The 12,873-nt window shown below is 40.6% G+C and overlaps 1 protein-coding gene and 1 long non-coding RNA gene across 3 annotated transcripts in view; one reads left to right on the forward strand and one right to left on the reverse strand.

Annotated features, from left to right (window-relative positions):
* Nucleotides 1-3,605: 3,605 nt before the first annotated feature.
* Nucleotides 3,606-10,121, reverse strand: LOC134340895 (uncharacterized). 2 transcript variants are annotated; one of them, XR_010016657.1, is made up of 4 exons: nt 10,042-10,121; nt 7,875-8,010; nt 5,568-5,736; nt 3,606-4,748 (listed from the first exon to the last, which is right to left on the reverse strand). It is a non-coding gene; the product is annotated as an uncharacterized LOC134340895 (long non-coding RNA). The 2 variants fall into 2 exon arrangements; XR_010016656.1 differs by having other exon boundaries at nt 7,870-8,010.
* Nucleotides 10,122-10,223: 102 nt separating this feature from the next.
* Nucleotides 10,224-12,873, forward strand: part of glb1l2 (galactosidase beta 1 like 2) — a 75,819-nt gene continuing 73,169 nt past the window's right edge. Inside the window, exon 1 of the mRNA XM_063038745.1 lies at nt 10,224-10,416. Within this exon, the coding sequence (XP_062894815.1) occupies nt 10,328-10,416 (89 nt within the window). The 5' untranslated portion in view covers nt 10,224-10,327. The remainder of the gene's footprint in view (nt 10,417-12,873) is intronic.

Here is a 12,873-nt window from a genome sequence, read left to right on the forward strand (position 1 = left end):
CCCACTGAACACAAAACTGGGTAGTGATCACTGCCTACTGTTGAAGCAGTCCAAACTCCCCAGTTACTAATGCCAGCCAAGGTATTAGACACTAACGTAATATCTAACACTGACTCAGTTCCTGTTGTTATATCTATCCTTGTGCCGCTACCATCATTCATACACACCAAATCCCTTTCTTCCATCAAATCTTCAATTACCTTTCCATTTGGATCTGTAATCTGATCCCCCCATATTGTGCTATGAGCATTGAAATCTGCACACCACACTACTTTATGTCTGTTTTGTCCTTGTATCTTTAATAGGCTGTCCAAATCCAACCTTTTACATGGATTGTAGTAGTTAATTATAACCACTCCCTCCCCTCTCTCCCACACTTCCACCACTATGTATTCCTGATCATCTCCTTTCTCCAGTACCCTATATGGTATACCTTGCTTGATTAACATAGCACAACCCCCTCCTCCCCCTAGGTTTCTATCTTTCCTTATCATTGTATACCCATATACCACAAAGTCTAAAGTTGGTTTCAACCAAGTTTCCTGAATACACACTACATCCGGTTTTACAACCATTTCTTTAATAAAGTGCTTGAATTCCTGGCTATTGGCCAGTAAGCTCCTTGCATTCCATTGTAAAAGAATCACCATAATTAGTATTAACCAACACGTGACACTTCCTGGCTTGACTGATTACTGAGGTTCTCCCTCACTTCCTCCCATGTCAGTCCTACTAACCCTAAATGGTTTACTGCTGCTTTTACCACCAGCTGAATTTTGTCACTTTTTGACTTTACCTCAGCAGTACTATTAATCACTCCTGCAATGAATGTTACTAGAGCCTTTTTGTCTACATAAATCCTGTCATTTGTTCTTTGTTGCATCTCTCGTATCCCTATTGCTCCCTGTTCATTAGGAGCATTATTCTGTTCTCTTGACATTCTTACAGCTTCTGCATAAGTGATCTTTCTTTTCACTCTTACTTCTTGAATTTTAGTCTCCCATCTCACAACCTCACACCCACTATATGCAACATTCTGAGCTCCTCCACAATTGCAGCATTTTGGTTGCACTCCTGTTCCGCACTTTCCATATTCATGATCACCCCCACATCTAGCACATCTCCTCTGCCTTTTACAGTTTTTAGCCACGTGTCCAAACCTTTGACAATTATAGCACCTCAATGGCTTTGGCACATACACCCTTACTGGGTAACTCATGAAACCCAGGAACACCTTCCTTGGCACTCTTTCTTCTTCAAATTCAATCAATACTGATTCACTTTCCTTTTTCACTCCCTCCTTTGTTGTTTTCAGTCTTTGAACATTCATTACTTTCCCTCCTTTGATATTCCTCTTTATCTCCTCCATATTTATACTCATTGGTATCCCCGTGATCACTCCTTTACAACCACTGTTATGTGCTCCCACCCTCCCAGTGTATTCCACCTTGCATTTTCCTATCTCTTTTAGCTTGAGTGCTTTCTCAAGTTGTTCCTCATTCGCACATCTTACCAATAAGTTGCCATCATTAAGGACTTTTGCAAATACTATTTCCCCTATCTTATTTGTCAGAGTTGTTGTTAGCACAAACGGGTTAATTTTCTTCATATGTCCCTGAGCCTTCTCATTAAACCTAATTATGACAACACCTCCTCTCTGAGCTTGTTCATCTTCCTCACTTTCAGAGCTTTCTCCACTATCATTTCTTATTCTTTTATTCCCTTTGTCTTGGTTTTTATTCATCCGACCCCTCACTACCTCCTCATTCCCTTTATTTCTCCCTTCACAATAATCCACCTCTCCCCAGCTGCCTACCTCTGGTCCCAAGTCTCTATCCCTCTCCTTCTCCACTTTCTTTCCCTCAACCCCGCCTCTTATCTTGTCCGCCATTACCGGACCCACACGACCCCCTCCCAGCAATTTCTGTTCCTTCCCCACTCTCTTTCCCTCAACAGGTTCCAAAACACACTCACGCATCAAGCAGAACACAGCCAGCTCAACCAACCTTAAAGCCACGCTGCACAGCAAACCCCGATTTATCCCTAGCCTAATCACGGGGCAATTTGCAATGATGAATTAATCTACCAACCAGTATGGCTTTGTACTGTGGAAGGACACCCACAAAGTTACAGGAAGTATGTACAAACTCTTTACACACAGCAGCAGGAATTGAACCAGGGTCACTGGTAAGCATTGAGTTAATGACTATGCTACTGTGCCGTATAATACAAAAACGTAGAGGCAACGGTTAAGGAGAGAGTAAGAGTTGATATTTCAAATCAATAGATCAAATAGTGTTCAATCTAATGCAGACTGCTACTCTCTTGGCCTTAACCTACTCTTTCTGGAAGCAAATAAGTAACTCATTGAACAAAGCTGACTATCTGTATTCAAGAGACGAGAGGTTGAGGTTGAATGACCAAGCCTCAGATAGATTAACATGAAGGCCCAGGCCCAGATGACATTTGACAATTCATTATCCTAAAAAGGCTTTCGAATAGTTTCTAAATATCCTTGATAGAGTTAAAAACTATTCAAATAGATTTAAGTAATTGAAACATTAATTACAATTTAACTATGATTTTTAAAACTCACAAATAATAATAAATAGCAAAATACAACAAAATATTTTTAAACTTTTTTAGGTTTACTAACTAATCCCATTATCTTGCCTTTTCTCCATAACCTTTGAGGCAGATACATTTTGCTCTTGATATTGAATTGGATTTCAACTTTATCTGGTTAATCAGAGTTTGCTCTGTATTCTTTGTAATTTTGAAATTATACTGAAATTGAAATAGCTCTGTGCATAATTTTTTTGTTTAGAAATATCACAAATATTTGTCTAATTGAAAATTCAACTTACTGACAGGTCAGAAACTTGACCATCTGAAATTCTGCCAATAATAGAAATAGAATGGCTTTGTTCTTGTCTGATGCTGATAGGAAGTTGGACCAGCCTAAGAGATGGGGCACTGCTTTCTTTTTTCTGGCCTAATATCCAGAGATCGAAGCTGGGATGTTTTAAAATTTAGTAAATGATCACCCTATATCTGACCTGCATGAGCATCAGCCTGGCATTTTTCACATAGTGTTACCTCACATGGATGAGGACTGGATTACAGCATACAGGCTTTTGCAAATCATTGTGCACCCTATGGGTCAGTTGAAATCAACATATCCCCTCTGCTTCCATGACCCTGAGCCACTACACCATGGGACTTCATTCACTTGGACTAAGTTGCTTGTGATTGACATCTGTACAAAATGGTTGGAAATGCTTCCCACAAAACTAACCACCATTGACTGGACTAAATAATTTGAGGGGTCTCCTTGCATCAGATAAATGACCAAGAATCTGTGTATCACACAATGATCTTTGATTTGTACCACGCTAATTTGAAACCTTCCTGTAATTAAATGGGATCCCCGTTATTTTTCCTCCACCATATATCACCCTGTGCTAAGGAAATAGCTGAGTGTGCTGTATGTACTCTTAAGATTTGAATGAAACAGTTTTTTTTCCCAGTTGTTACGTACCTCGTAACTGGGTTGCCAAACCAGCAGAAATGGACCACTCAGTTAGAGTCTGGATTACTGGAACTAAGAAAGTTTTATTAAAGAAATAAGCAACACAGTACTCTAATCAAAAGGATAATAAATGCAACAGTTCAGCAATGATAAACACACATGTACACAGAACTAGGATACTAGGATCAATCAAGCTCTATCGTTGTCTAGGGGTAAATGACCAGTTTCAAAGTGACGCAAAGTTCAGTTCAATTGAGTTCAGTTCAGTTCACAGTAATCACTGCTGTGCCGGTGGACGGGGGGGGGGGGGTGGATGGGAGGGAGGAAGGAGAGAGAGAGCGAAAGCGAATGAATATTCAAACTGGCTTCCACACAGACCTTCGATATTCCTCGCAGTCAGCTTTCGGGCGAGCCCTTTGTAATGTCTTCTGAGAGGGGTCACCGACTGTGACCCCTCCGTTTCAGATACGATCGTTCTTCCACGGTGAACCCAGCACCCAGGCAAGGGTGGACACACACACCAGGTTCCCGCCGATCCGTACCTTTCTACCCTGTGCGTCTCTGGCTGGTCCCGCGACCAGACCTCCAACAACTCCCACCGACTTATGGGAGGCGCACCGCTTCCAGGGTCTCGTTACCTCATGGTATCGTGTGTGTGCTGCCTTAGCGAACCTGTCCCTTTTTATCCCCCTGCTGGGGTATCGCCTGTCCATCACACTTCAAACAGTTCAGGGTTCAAAAAGGAGCCGATCTTGACAGTTCCCAGACCGGTGTCTCCTTCCGTTAAACTCTCTCATCTCTTCATTAACATTTCCAAATGCTGCTCCATTGTCTTCCTTATCTCTTTCTCCTGAAGACAGGTGGCAGACCAACTGTTGATCCCACTGGTGCCAGCACAGGACAGTTAACATGTTAATCTATGTGTACTTTTTGTAACGCTCTTTCGTCACACAGTCTATTCATTCTTTCCAAAATTAAGTTCAGTTTTTATTTGCAGACTGGAACACAAATCACACAGTCATGGAAAAGATACCTGCTGCATTGCTTTTAAAATTTAAACCGTACACTTCAATGATGTTGTTCAAACCTAATTTATCTTCTACGATTACCGCACATTAACTGCAGATGTCAACAGCTCATGATAAGATGGCTGCGCCTGTCCTGAGGTTCTACCAGGGATAGCATGATGTTTCAGAACTTCAGATATCTAAAGCACCTGTGGATTTTCAAAGAGATCGCCAAGCTTCAGTCGCCTTTGTTAAAGTACATAACAAACATTTTCATGTTAATCACCTCTCACTTCCGTGAGATACAAAACTGCAAACAGAAGCTGTTCCAGAATAAGATAGAGACATAAGAGACTTTGTTCCTGATTGTCGGATGCAGCAGAACCTGTTCTATGTGCTAATGCTTGCCTAACCTCACTGGTAACTGTTACCTCTGGAAAAAAAAAGATACACTCTATGACAATGGAAAGTAATTGAGAGGGTTTAACTCTTAAATTGATGTAGCTTCTACATGTGAGAATAAACCTCTGACATTCTGGGGTTCAACACTGCAGCTCACATCAGGATTTGGTATGAGTTTTGTTCTGTATTGATGATTTGTTATATATTGTATACTTTTGTTCAGGGAATTTTAATCTATTGTAGGGGTTCCCAAACTTTTTAATGCCATGGTCCAATACTATTAAGCAAGAGGCCTGTGGACCCCAGGTTGGGAACCCTTAATCTATTGGGAAAGATTATGGTATATTGAGTTTTACAGTATACTTAGTTGTGCTTTTTATTTTTGTGTTTTTTTAATCTGCCTTCAGTTGATTTAGCTTTTTTGATATAAAGTTAACTCTTTCATTGCCCATAATATTCCTCAATTCTGTCTCATTTGCTGCTTCACTTCCCTTCAAGGATAAAGTTGAAATAGAACACAAGATCAGAATAGGACATCCATATACACCACATCCACTAAGTCATTAATTACAGTAAAAACAATTTTCATCAATTTTAGATTGTACATTAGATGAAATATTCAATACCTCATTGCTTTTTCACTTTTCAATGAGATGGATGGGCTTGGTGGGGATATTAACTTCTCAACATTAGGATGAATGTCACTCAGGAGGAGTCTCAAATCCCCATGTTCAGTAATTTGTAGTCTGTTTCATTGCTTTGAATAAAGTTGGGCGACTGCAGCGAAACCGTGTTCTACAAAATATGATGTTAGAAAGGCATTAAAGAATATATTGACCTTTTTCCATAGTGCAGGGTAGTGTTTAGAGATTTTTTTCTGCAACCAAAAGTCTTGAAACAATCTTTTGAACCTCAGCTTCAGGCCTAATAACAACCATGGGTTTCATCTTTTATGAAGTGAACGTAACCATGAAACAAAGTTTCATTGCCTGATAAAGTTGACGCATCCAACTGCAGAGCAAATTCAGTTGTCCTAAGTACATTGTACAATGTGTCTTCCACATTCTCAGACATTTCATATATATTTGTGTTTGAACAGAGTGGAATCACTTTAATTATTTGGTCTGGTGACTAATGCAAAACTCTACTCAGAACCTCCCTTACTGCTGGCAGAATCAGTTCTTCTCCAACTGTATGGGGCTTTCTAGATTTAGCTGTGAAATGTTGTATGAAGCATGCAAATCATTGCTGTTTTGTAGTGAAATGCTGGCAAACATGTTTTTAAGTGTTTTCCATTTCTGAAAGTTTTTACAAAGTGACTGAAAATACTGTAAGGCAAGTTCTCGTTCATTTTAATGGAGTGTATGTATTCTCTTCAAATGTTCAAGGAGCCTGGATGGTTTCATTGCATCATTTGAAAAAAACTTTTTCACACAACAGACACATTGGCTGTTGTTGGTTGCTTAGTGCTGGTATAAATCCATACTTCAGATACTCCACACTATATTGTGTACACTTCTTTTTCATTTGGTCTACTTCTGCTATTTTCATTATGGATTAATGACCACAGCAAAACCTGATTCTGCCTGAATGTACATAAGTGGGGCAGAGGTATCTCGGTTGGGCCGTGGTCTAGAGAAATGCAGTCGAGACCAATCAAAAGGCAGATCCTGAACTTCACACTTTTGAACGCCATACCCTAATTCACAGGAATTGTGTCACTGCATGATTCAAGAATGGAAATCATATGAGATGACATTGTACTACGGTAGTGAATGGAAATAATGCTTGAGCCAAACCTGGAAATAACATGATTTCTTCAGTCCAGATTTCTTATGATATGGTAAACACAGAAGAGTCATATTGTTTTTCAACAACCATTATATGCTTTCAGCAAAATCTAACAGAACGGTTGGTTAGCAAGTAATGAGGTGATTACATGATCACTCATCAATTGATCACACATGATCAATTATGTGGCACTGACGATCAAATGCTTACAATAAAGCATGGTCGTGTTCTGCATCGAAATATTTTTGGAAATCTATTTTCTCTACAATTTCTAAAGTTTTGAAAAATTAATTTACAACCTAATAAATTGACAGTTTGGTATAATCCCTCAATATATTCATGGTATTTCTCTATCAGACCAACATGTAATTGCATTCGTTACATTATTGGCCAGAAGGGCTATTTTGTTGAAATGGAAAGATGCTTCTGCTTCTACTTTGATACAACGGTTCTCTCAGGTAATGCTATGTCTTAGTTTGGAGAAAATCAGAAGTCGAACTTTTGATCCTCGATCTGATTTCGAGAAAAGGTGGGGTTCATTTGCCCGCTACTATAATCTGATTTGAGTTAATTAATATGGTTTCCTTCCGATTTTTGCTTAAATGGATTTGAGTTGGCGGATTGATGTTCTTCTCTTATGGAAGATTGTATGATGTATAGCTCCAAGGTTGTGCTCCCAATGGGTTTTTTTTTTAGTTAGTAAGGGTTTTTTTTCTCTTAGTTAGTAGGGGTTCTTTTTTTTTTCTTTTAAAAAAGATTCTTAACACTAATTTTTCTTCTTATTATTGATATATTGCTTGGCTTTGTTAATCAGTTATTTGCTAATTTAATTCTTCATTGTACATATTGACATATTGACTTGATTACCTTAATGTATTTTTTGGGATCTTTAATAATAATTAATAAAAAAGATTTTAAAAATGAAATGAAATAAAGGATTCATTTCTTACATTAAGCCTATAATCCCTCAGCTGCCACCCTTTCTACCAAGTCTCCCCCCCACCCCACCCCACCCCACCCACATCCCCATCCCACCCCACCCACATCCCCATCCCCATCCCACCCCACCCCACCCCACCCCACCCCACCCACATCCCCATCCCCTTTATTTTTATTATCCCTTTTAGAAACTCTCACCACACCCAGGGGGCAATATCACCTCCTTTAGGAACCACTGGTTTACATAAAGAAACAACCAGAGATCGAAAGACACTATTTCTGTCCTTTCATTTTTTTCCAAGTTCTCTCTGCTGTAGTCCACTCGATACAATCGGATACCTAGAAAAAAATAGTAAACAGCTACCAAGGTTTTTCTGGTTCCAACACAAGTAGCTACTCAGAAAATTGTTTATTTCAGGTTCCACAGAGCCTGAGATGTAACTTGCTAAAATTAACAAATACAAGTTATGTGACAGTGGTAAAGCAAGAACAGTTAACTTTTGCAAAGAAGTGACTTGGTCTGAATTGCTGCTCTCACTATTATACCTTGCTGAAATATGTCAAAGGAGAAGCAATAGTGGAAAAGCACAGAACAGTGAAAACATAAAGAACTCCTTTGTCAGATGTCTCAAAGAATGGATTATAATCAAGTAGAAAGGTTGTTTTTTTTTTAATTTATGAAGTGTCCTGTAACATGTACTGCACATTCTAAAATGGTTTACAAATATGCCTTACTTTTGAACAATGTTTTTTTTATTGCATTGGAAAGTATGGGGGAATACCAAGTAAGTGAGACCTCCCACACAACGAGGAAGTGGTAGAGTAACTAGCTTAAATTATTTTAGCTGTTTTTTTACATGAACAATTGCAATGGTTTTCTCAGCTTTGTTTTGTTTTACACATTTCATTACACCTATATGGGAAATGTGATGCACTTTTTTTAAATCTAGAAATACAGCAACATTCTATTCAAAATACATTTCATTTCTGCTAACAAGCCATAAAATGACATTCAGTGCTCATTCCCAGCATAAAAGCAAAAACCTGTAAGCAGAGCTGAACATAAAGCTACAGCATAAAGTTATGTTTTCTCTTTTGCTTCTTTACCCCACCTTCCACCTATTTAAATTACTGCAAAATAACTTTTCTTTTAAAACAGCATCCTCTTGAAACCATTCCCATTTGAAAGTTTACTGAATTCTTGGTAAAACACATCACTACATCACCGATTTCTTCCAAAACCTAAAGAAAATGACACATCCAGGAAGTCACCTTATTTTATTGTTTCTTTTATATTTGGAAGATACTATGGAGACGAGTGCTATATCATGAGCATTAGGCTCTGTAGTATCCAGGACATTTTCAAGGAATGATGCCTCAAAAGGGCGTCATCATGGACCCTTATCACCCAGATCATGTCCTCTTCTTATTGCTACCATTAGGATGGAGGTACAGAAGCCTGAATGCACACACATTCTGAACTCGATAAGATAAAGTAACTCACTCTCATACCCCATTCTCCCTACCCCGCATACTTCCTCTCACCACATACTGCTCCTGAATCGTTGAGTGAGTACCATTAAGGGACCTGTACCTCCTTCCTGATGGTAGCAGTTAGAAGAGGGCATATCCTGGGTAATGGGAGTCCTTAATGATGAATGCTGCCTTTTTGAAGCATCGCTCTTTGAAGATATCCTGGATGCTAGGGAGGCTAGCGCCCATGTGAATTTACAACTTTCTGCAGTTTTTGATCCTGTGTAGTGCCTCCCCCCCCCCTTTACCAGACGGCGATGCAGCCAGTTAGAATGCTCTCCATGGTACATCCGTAGAAAATCAACGCACAACTCTGTTCTCTCTGTCAAACCCGAACTCTCTTCTTACCCTTCCCAAAATTACTCTCAATCCCCCAATTCCCCCCAGTGTTTCTCACCCTCCCACTAACCCCCGTTCCAATTTACATCCCATCTCAACTCTGGTCCTCTCAACCTCTAACCAAACCCTTCCCCTCTCTTGTAACCCTATCCCCCTCCTCCCAAATACCATGCCTCTCACTCATTGCACCCTCTTCCTTCCTTCCTTTCTCTATGTTCCTGCTCCATTTTGTTGTTTACTGCTCCCATTTTCTTCACCCCTATTACCGACACCCGTTCAACCCTCAATTTGTCCTCTTCATCCTATGTATCACTCTCCCCTTTTTGTTCTTTTCTGCCGCCCAGATTGTTGTCTGTTCTACTCCCTTTATTTGCCCTCCTTTATTTCCAGCGCCCTTAATCCACATTCCCCGCTAGTTCTGTCTTTCTTCCATATTTCCCTCCAGCACAATACTTTCTCCTACTTGTGGTAAACAAAACGCTTCGTGGCAACTTTTACCCCAATCAAGACAGTCCCCAGCTGTTGATTGATATCCAAATCCAGCTATCAAAGTGCGGAAGGGGAGAATCTAAATTGTGTCTAAAGGCAGTATAGATTTATCGGGCGGGGGCACAGAGCTAGTGAGAGCTGGCAGCCAATGAGTAATGGGCGAGGGCGGGTGGTGTGGGAGCCGGAAGCGCTCTAGCGCACTGTTGCGGCAGTCGCCTCCGCCTACAGTGGTGTTGGTGTTTGGAAATCTGTTTATCTTAATGTTTAAACTGTTGGTACAGAAAGGATCGCGCCCATGCAGATCATTGCAGTGAGGAGGGAGCATGTGCGGAGACTCGGACTCTTGCTTCTGATTGTAGTGGTTCTGGTTTTGTACAGATTCAGGTACTGAGTGGGAAGTCTGCAACGTAATGGTGGCCTCCGTTTATTTATCGTTCCTCACTTCTCCACGCACATACACATTTCTTTTGCAGGCGCACTCTAGGGGGCTGCATTTGCTGTCTTGGAAGGGTAACCCGCAATTCCGCGGGATGTCCCAAACTGCTTTCGAATTGCAATATATTTTAGGGGACTTCTCAAAACTTTTTCAAAACTACACGATAAAAATCACCTTGACAGTTGGTTGTATCGTGTTTTTGTTTGAATTGGCTACCTCAAGTAAAGGATGTCAGAACTGGTCTGATGAAGTAGCATTAAATAACCCTGGAGACTATCGTCTGGGCGGGGGGGGGTGCTGCACGTAAAAGTAACAGTAAATGAAAATCTAGCAGATTGAAAATGTGGAGATCAGTGGGGTCATGACATAGTGGGGAGGATCTGTCTGTATCTTGTTTTACGGCGGTTGGCATCCAGCTTAATGGTTCATTATCGCCACCCTCTGCTCCAGAATGTGCACTAGACATACATGCTAAATCCCTTCACCCAATCACAAACACACACACACACACACTCACACACACACACACACACTTCACCCTCCCATCTTTGACCTTCCTAGTATCCTATTCCTGTTTATTCGTCATATTCTATAAAAAACCCCTGTACCCCTTAAAAATGCTAAAAATACCCAGACTTGTGCTCTCTCGCCCATGCCCAGCAACCCTTTTAATGTGAATTCCTGCATCCCCAACTCCCTTAATTTATTTCTCATCATCTCTCTCTGTATCCCATACTTCCTGCAACACAAAACTACATGTTCTACTGACTCGTCTTCCTGACATTCCTCACACAATCCTGTCTGGTGTTTCCCTACCATTTTCAATGTTTTGTTTAATGCACAATGCCCCAGCCTCAACCTAGTCCACACAATTTCCTCTCTTCTGTTTCCATTACCTACCCTAGTAACTGCAACACTCTTTTGTATTTGATATAAATGCCTCCCTTTCCCCTCCCTGTCCTAGTGGGGAGGACGACGGGGACCATTTTATTAATATGCCTAGAACACTCCTTTTAGTTGTTACATTGTGTTATAATAAACTTTCCGGTGAGCCCAGTGAGTGGACGAATGCAAGAGGCAGAGCCAGGTAATGGATTATTGGAGTTTGCTGTGTATAGACTGTGTGAAGCTGTTATTTAAGATCCACAACAGTGGAGCCGAACCATGCATGGGGGAAGGAAGGTGATAATGCTTTTGGCGATAGGTTGGAGGCACATGATATGCTGTATAACTGAGGGTGTTTGCGTCTTGAATTACTGCTGAGATATCAAGTGGCAGCATTATATAGAGCTTGCAGAGACAATGCAATGTGCTGTCATTGGGAGTTGATGAGAAGTGTTAACTGTGCTTGTATTCCAAGGAGGATACAGGATTGTAACTAGCAGGGTGAGACTGTCCAAGAGCTTCGCATAAAATATTCCAAGATCTATCAGTGGACACTGGCAGGTCACAATGATTGCTAAAGGCAGGAGAGATACAGATTGCACTGGTGGAAAAGATGGTTGCCATTCCAGATGATTAACCTTCATAAAGGTCCCATGTTACGGTTGCCATTGAATAGGGTACATTTTACTTCAATATAAGTACTCCAAGGCTAATTGTGACACTTAATTGAGTACATTCTGCATCAGGTGGGGTTGGGTGGTTCAAAATACTTCCAACAATCAATTTAATAGGCCCAAAGCTGCAGCTTGGGTGAGGTAGTTATGGAAACCGTGAAAGGCTGATGCCTGCAGTGGAACTGTGTGCAGGAGAAAGGACTTGAACAGTGCCATCACTGAAAGTGGCCGGCCTGCTTCAGAAACCACCGGAAATACAATTGTCGGCAGTCAGGAAGTAAAACATTCATTTTATTTTATTAAGTCCAACAAATTAAAGCAAGTCATGTGAAGATAGATAATGCAAATCAGGCAGCCAATCTTTGGAAAATATTGGAGTTTCTTTCAAGGGGAATGTGTTTTCAGGTAAGACTCCAGTGAATTTGAATTGACTTTATTTCTTACACCCTTCACATACATGAGTAAAAATCTTTATGTTACGTCTCCAACTAAATGTGCCATGTGCAATCATAGTAATTTATAATAAATAGAACAGTCAATATAATATAGAAATACACTCAAATCAGTGTCCGTTAATCAGTCTGACGGCCTGGTGGAAGAAGCTGTCCCTGAACCTGTTGGTCCTGGCTTTTATACTGTGATACTGCTTCCCGGATGGTAGCAACTGGAATAGATTGTGGTTGGGGTGACTTGGGTCCCTGAAGATCCTATGGGCCCTTTTTACACACCTGTCCTTGTAAATGTCCTGAATCATGGGTAGTTCACAACTACAGATGTCCTGCGATTGAGGGAAGTACAGTTCCCATACCAGGCAGTGATGCAGCCAGTCAGGATGCTCTCAATTGT

Source organism: Mobula hypostoma, chromosome X2 (assembly GCF_963921235.1).
Source record: "Mobula hypostoma chromosome X2, sMobHyp1.1, whole genome shotgun sequence".
Classification (NCBI taxonomy): Eukaryota; Metazoa; Chordata; class Chondrichthyes; order Myliobatiformes; family Myliobatidae; genus Mobula; species Mobula hypostoma.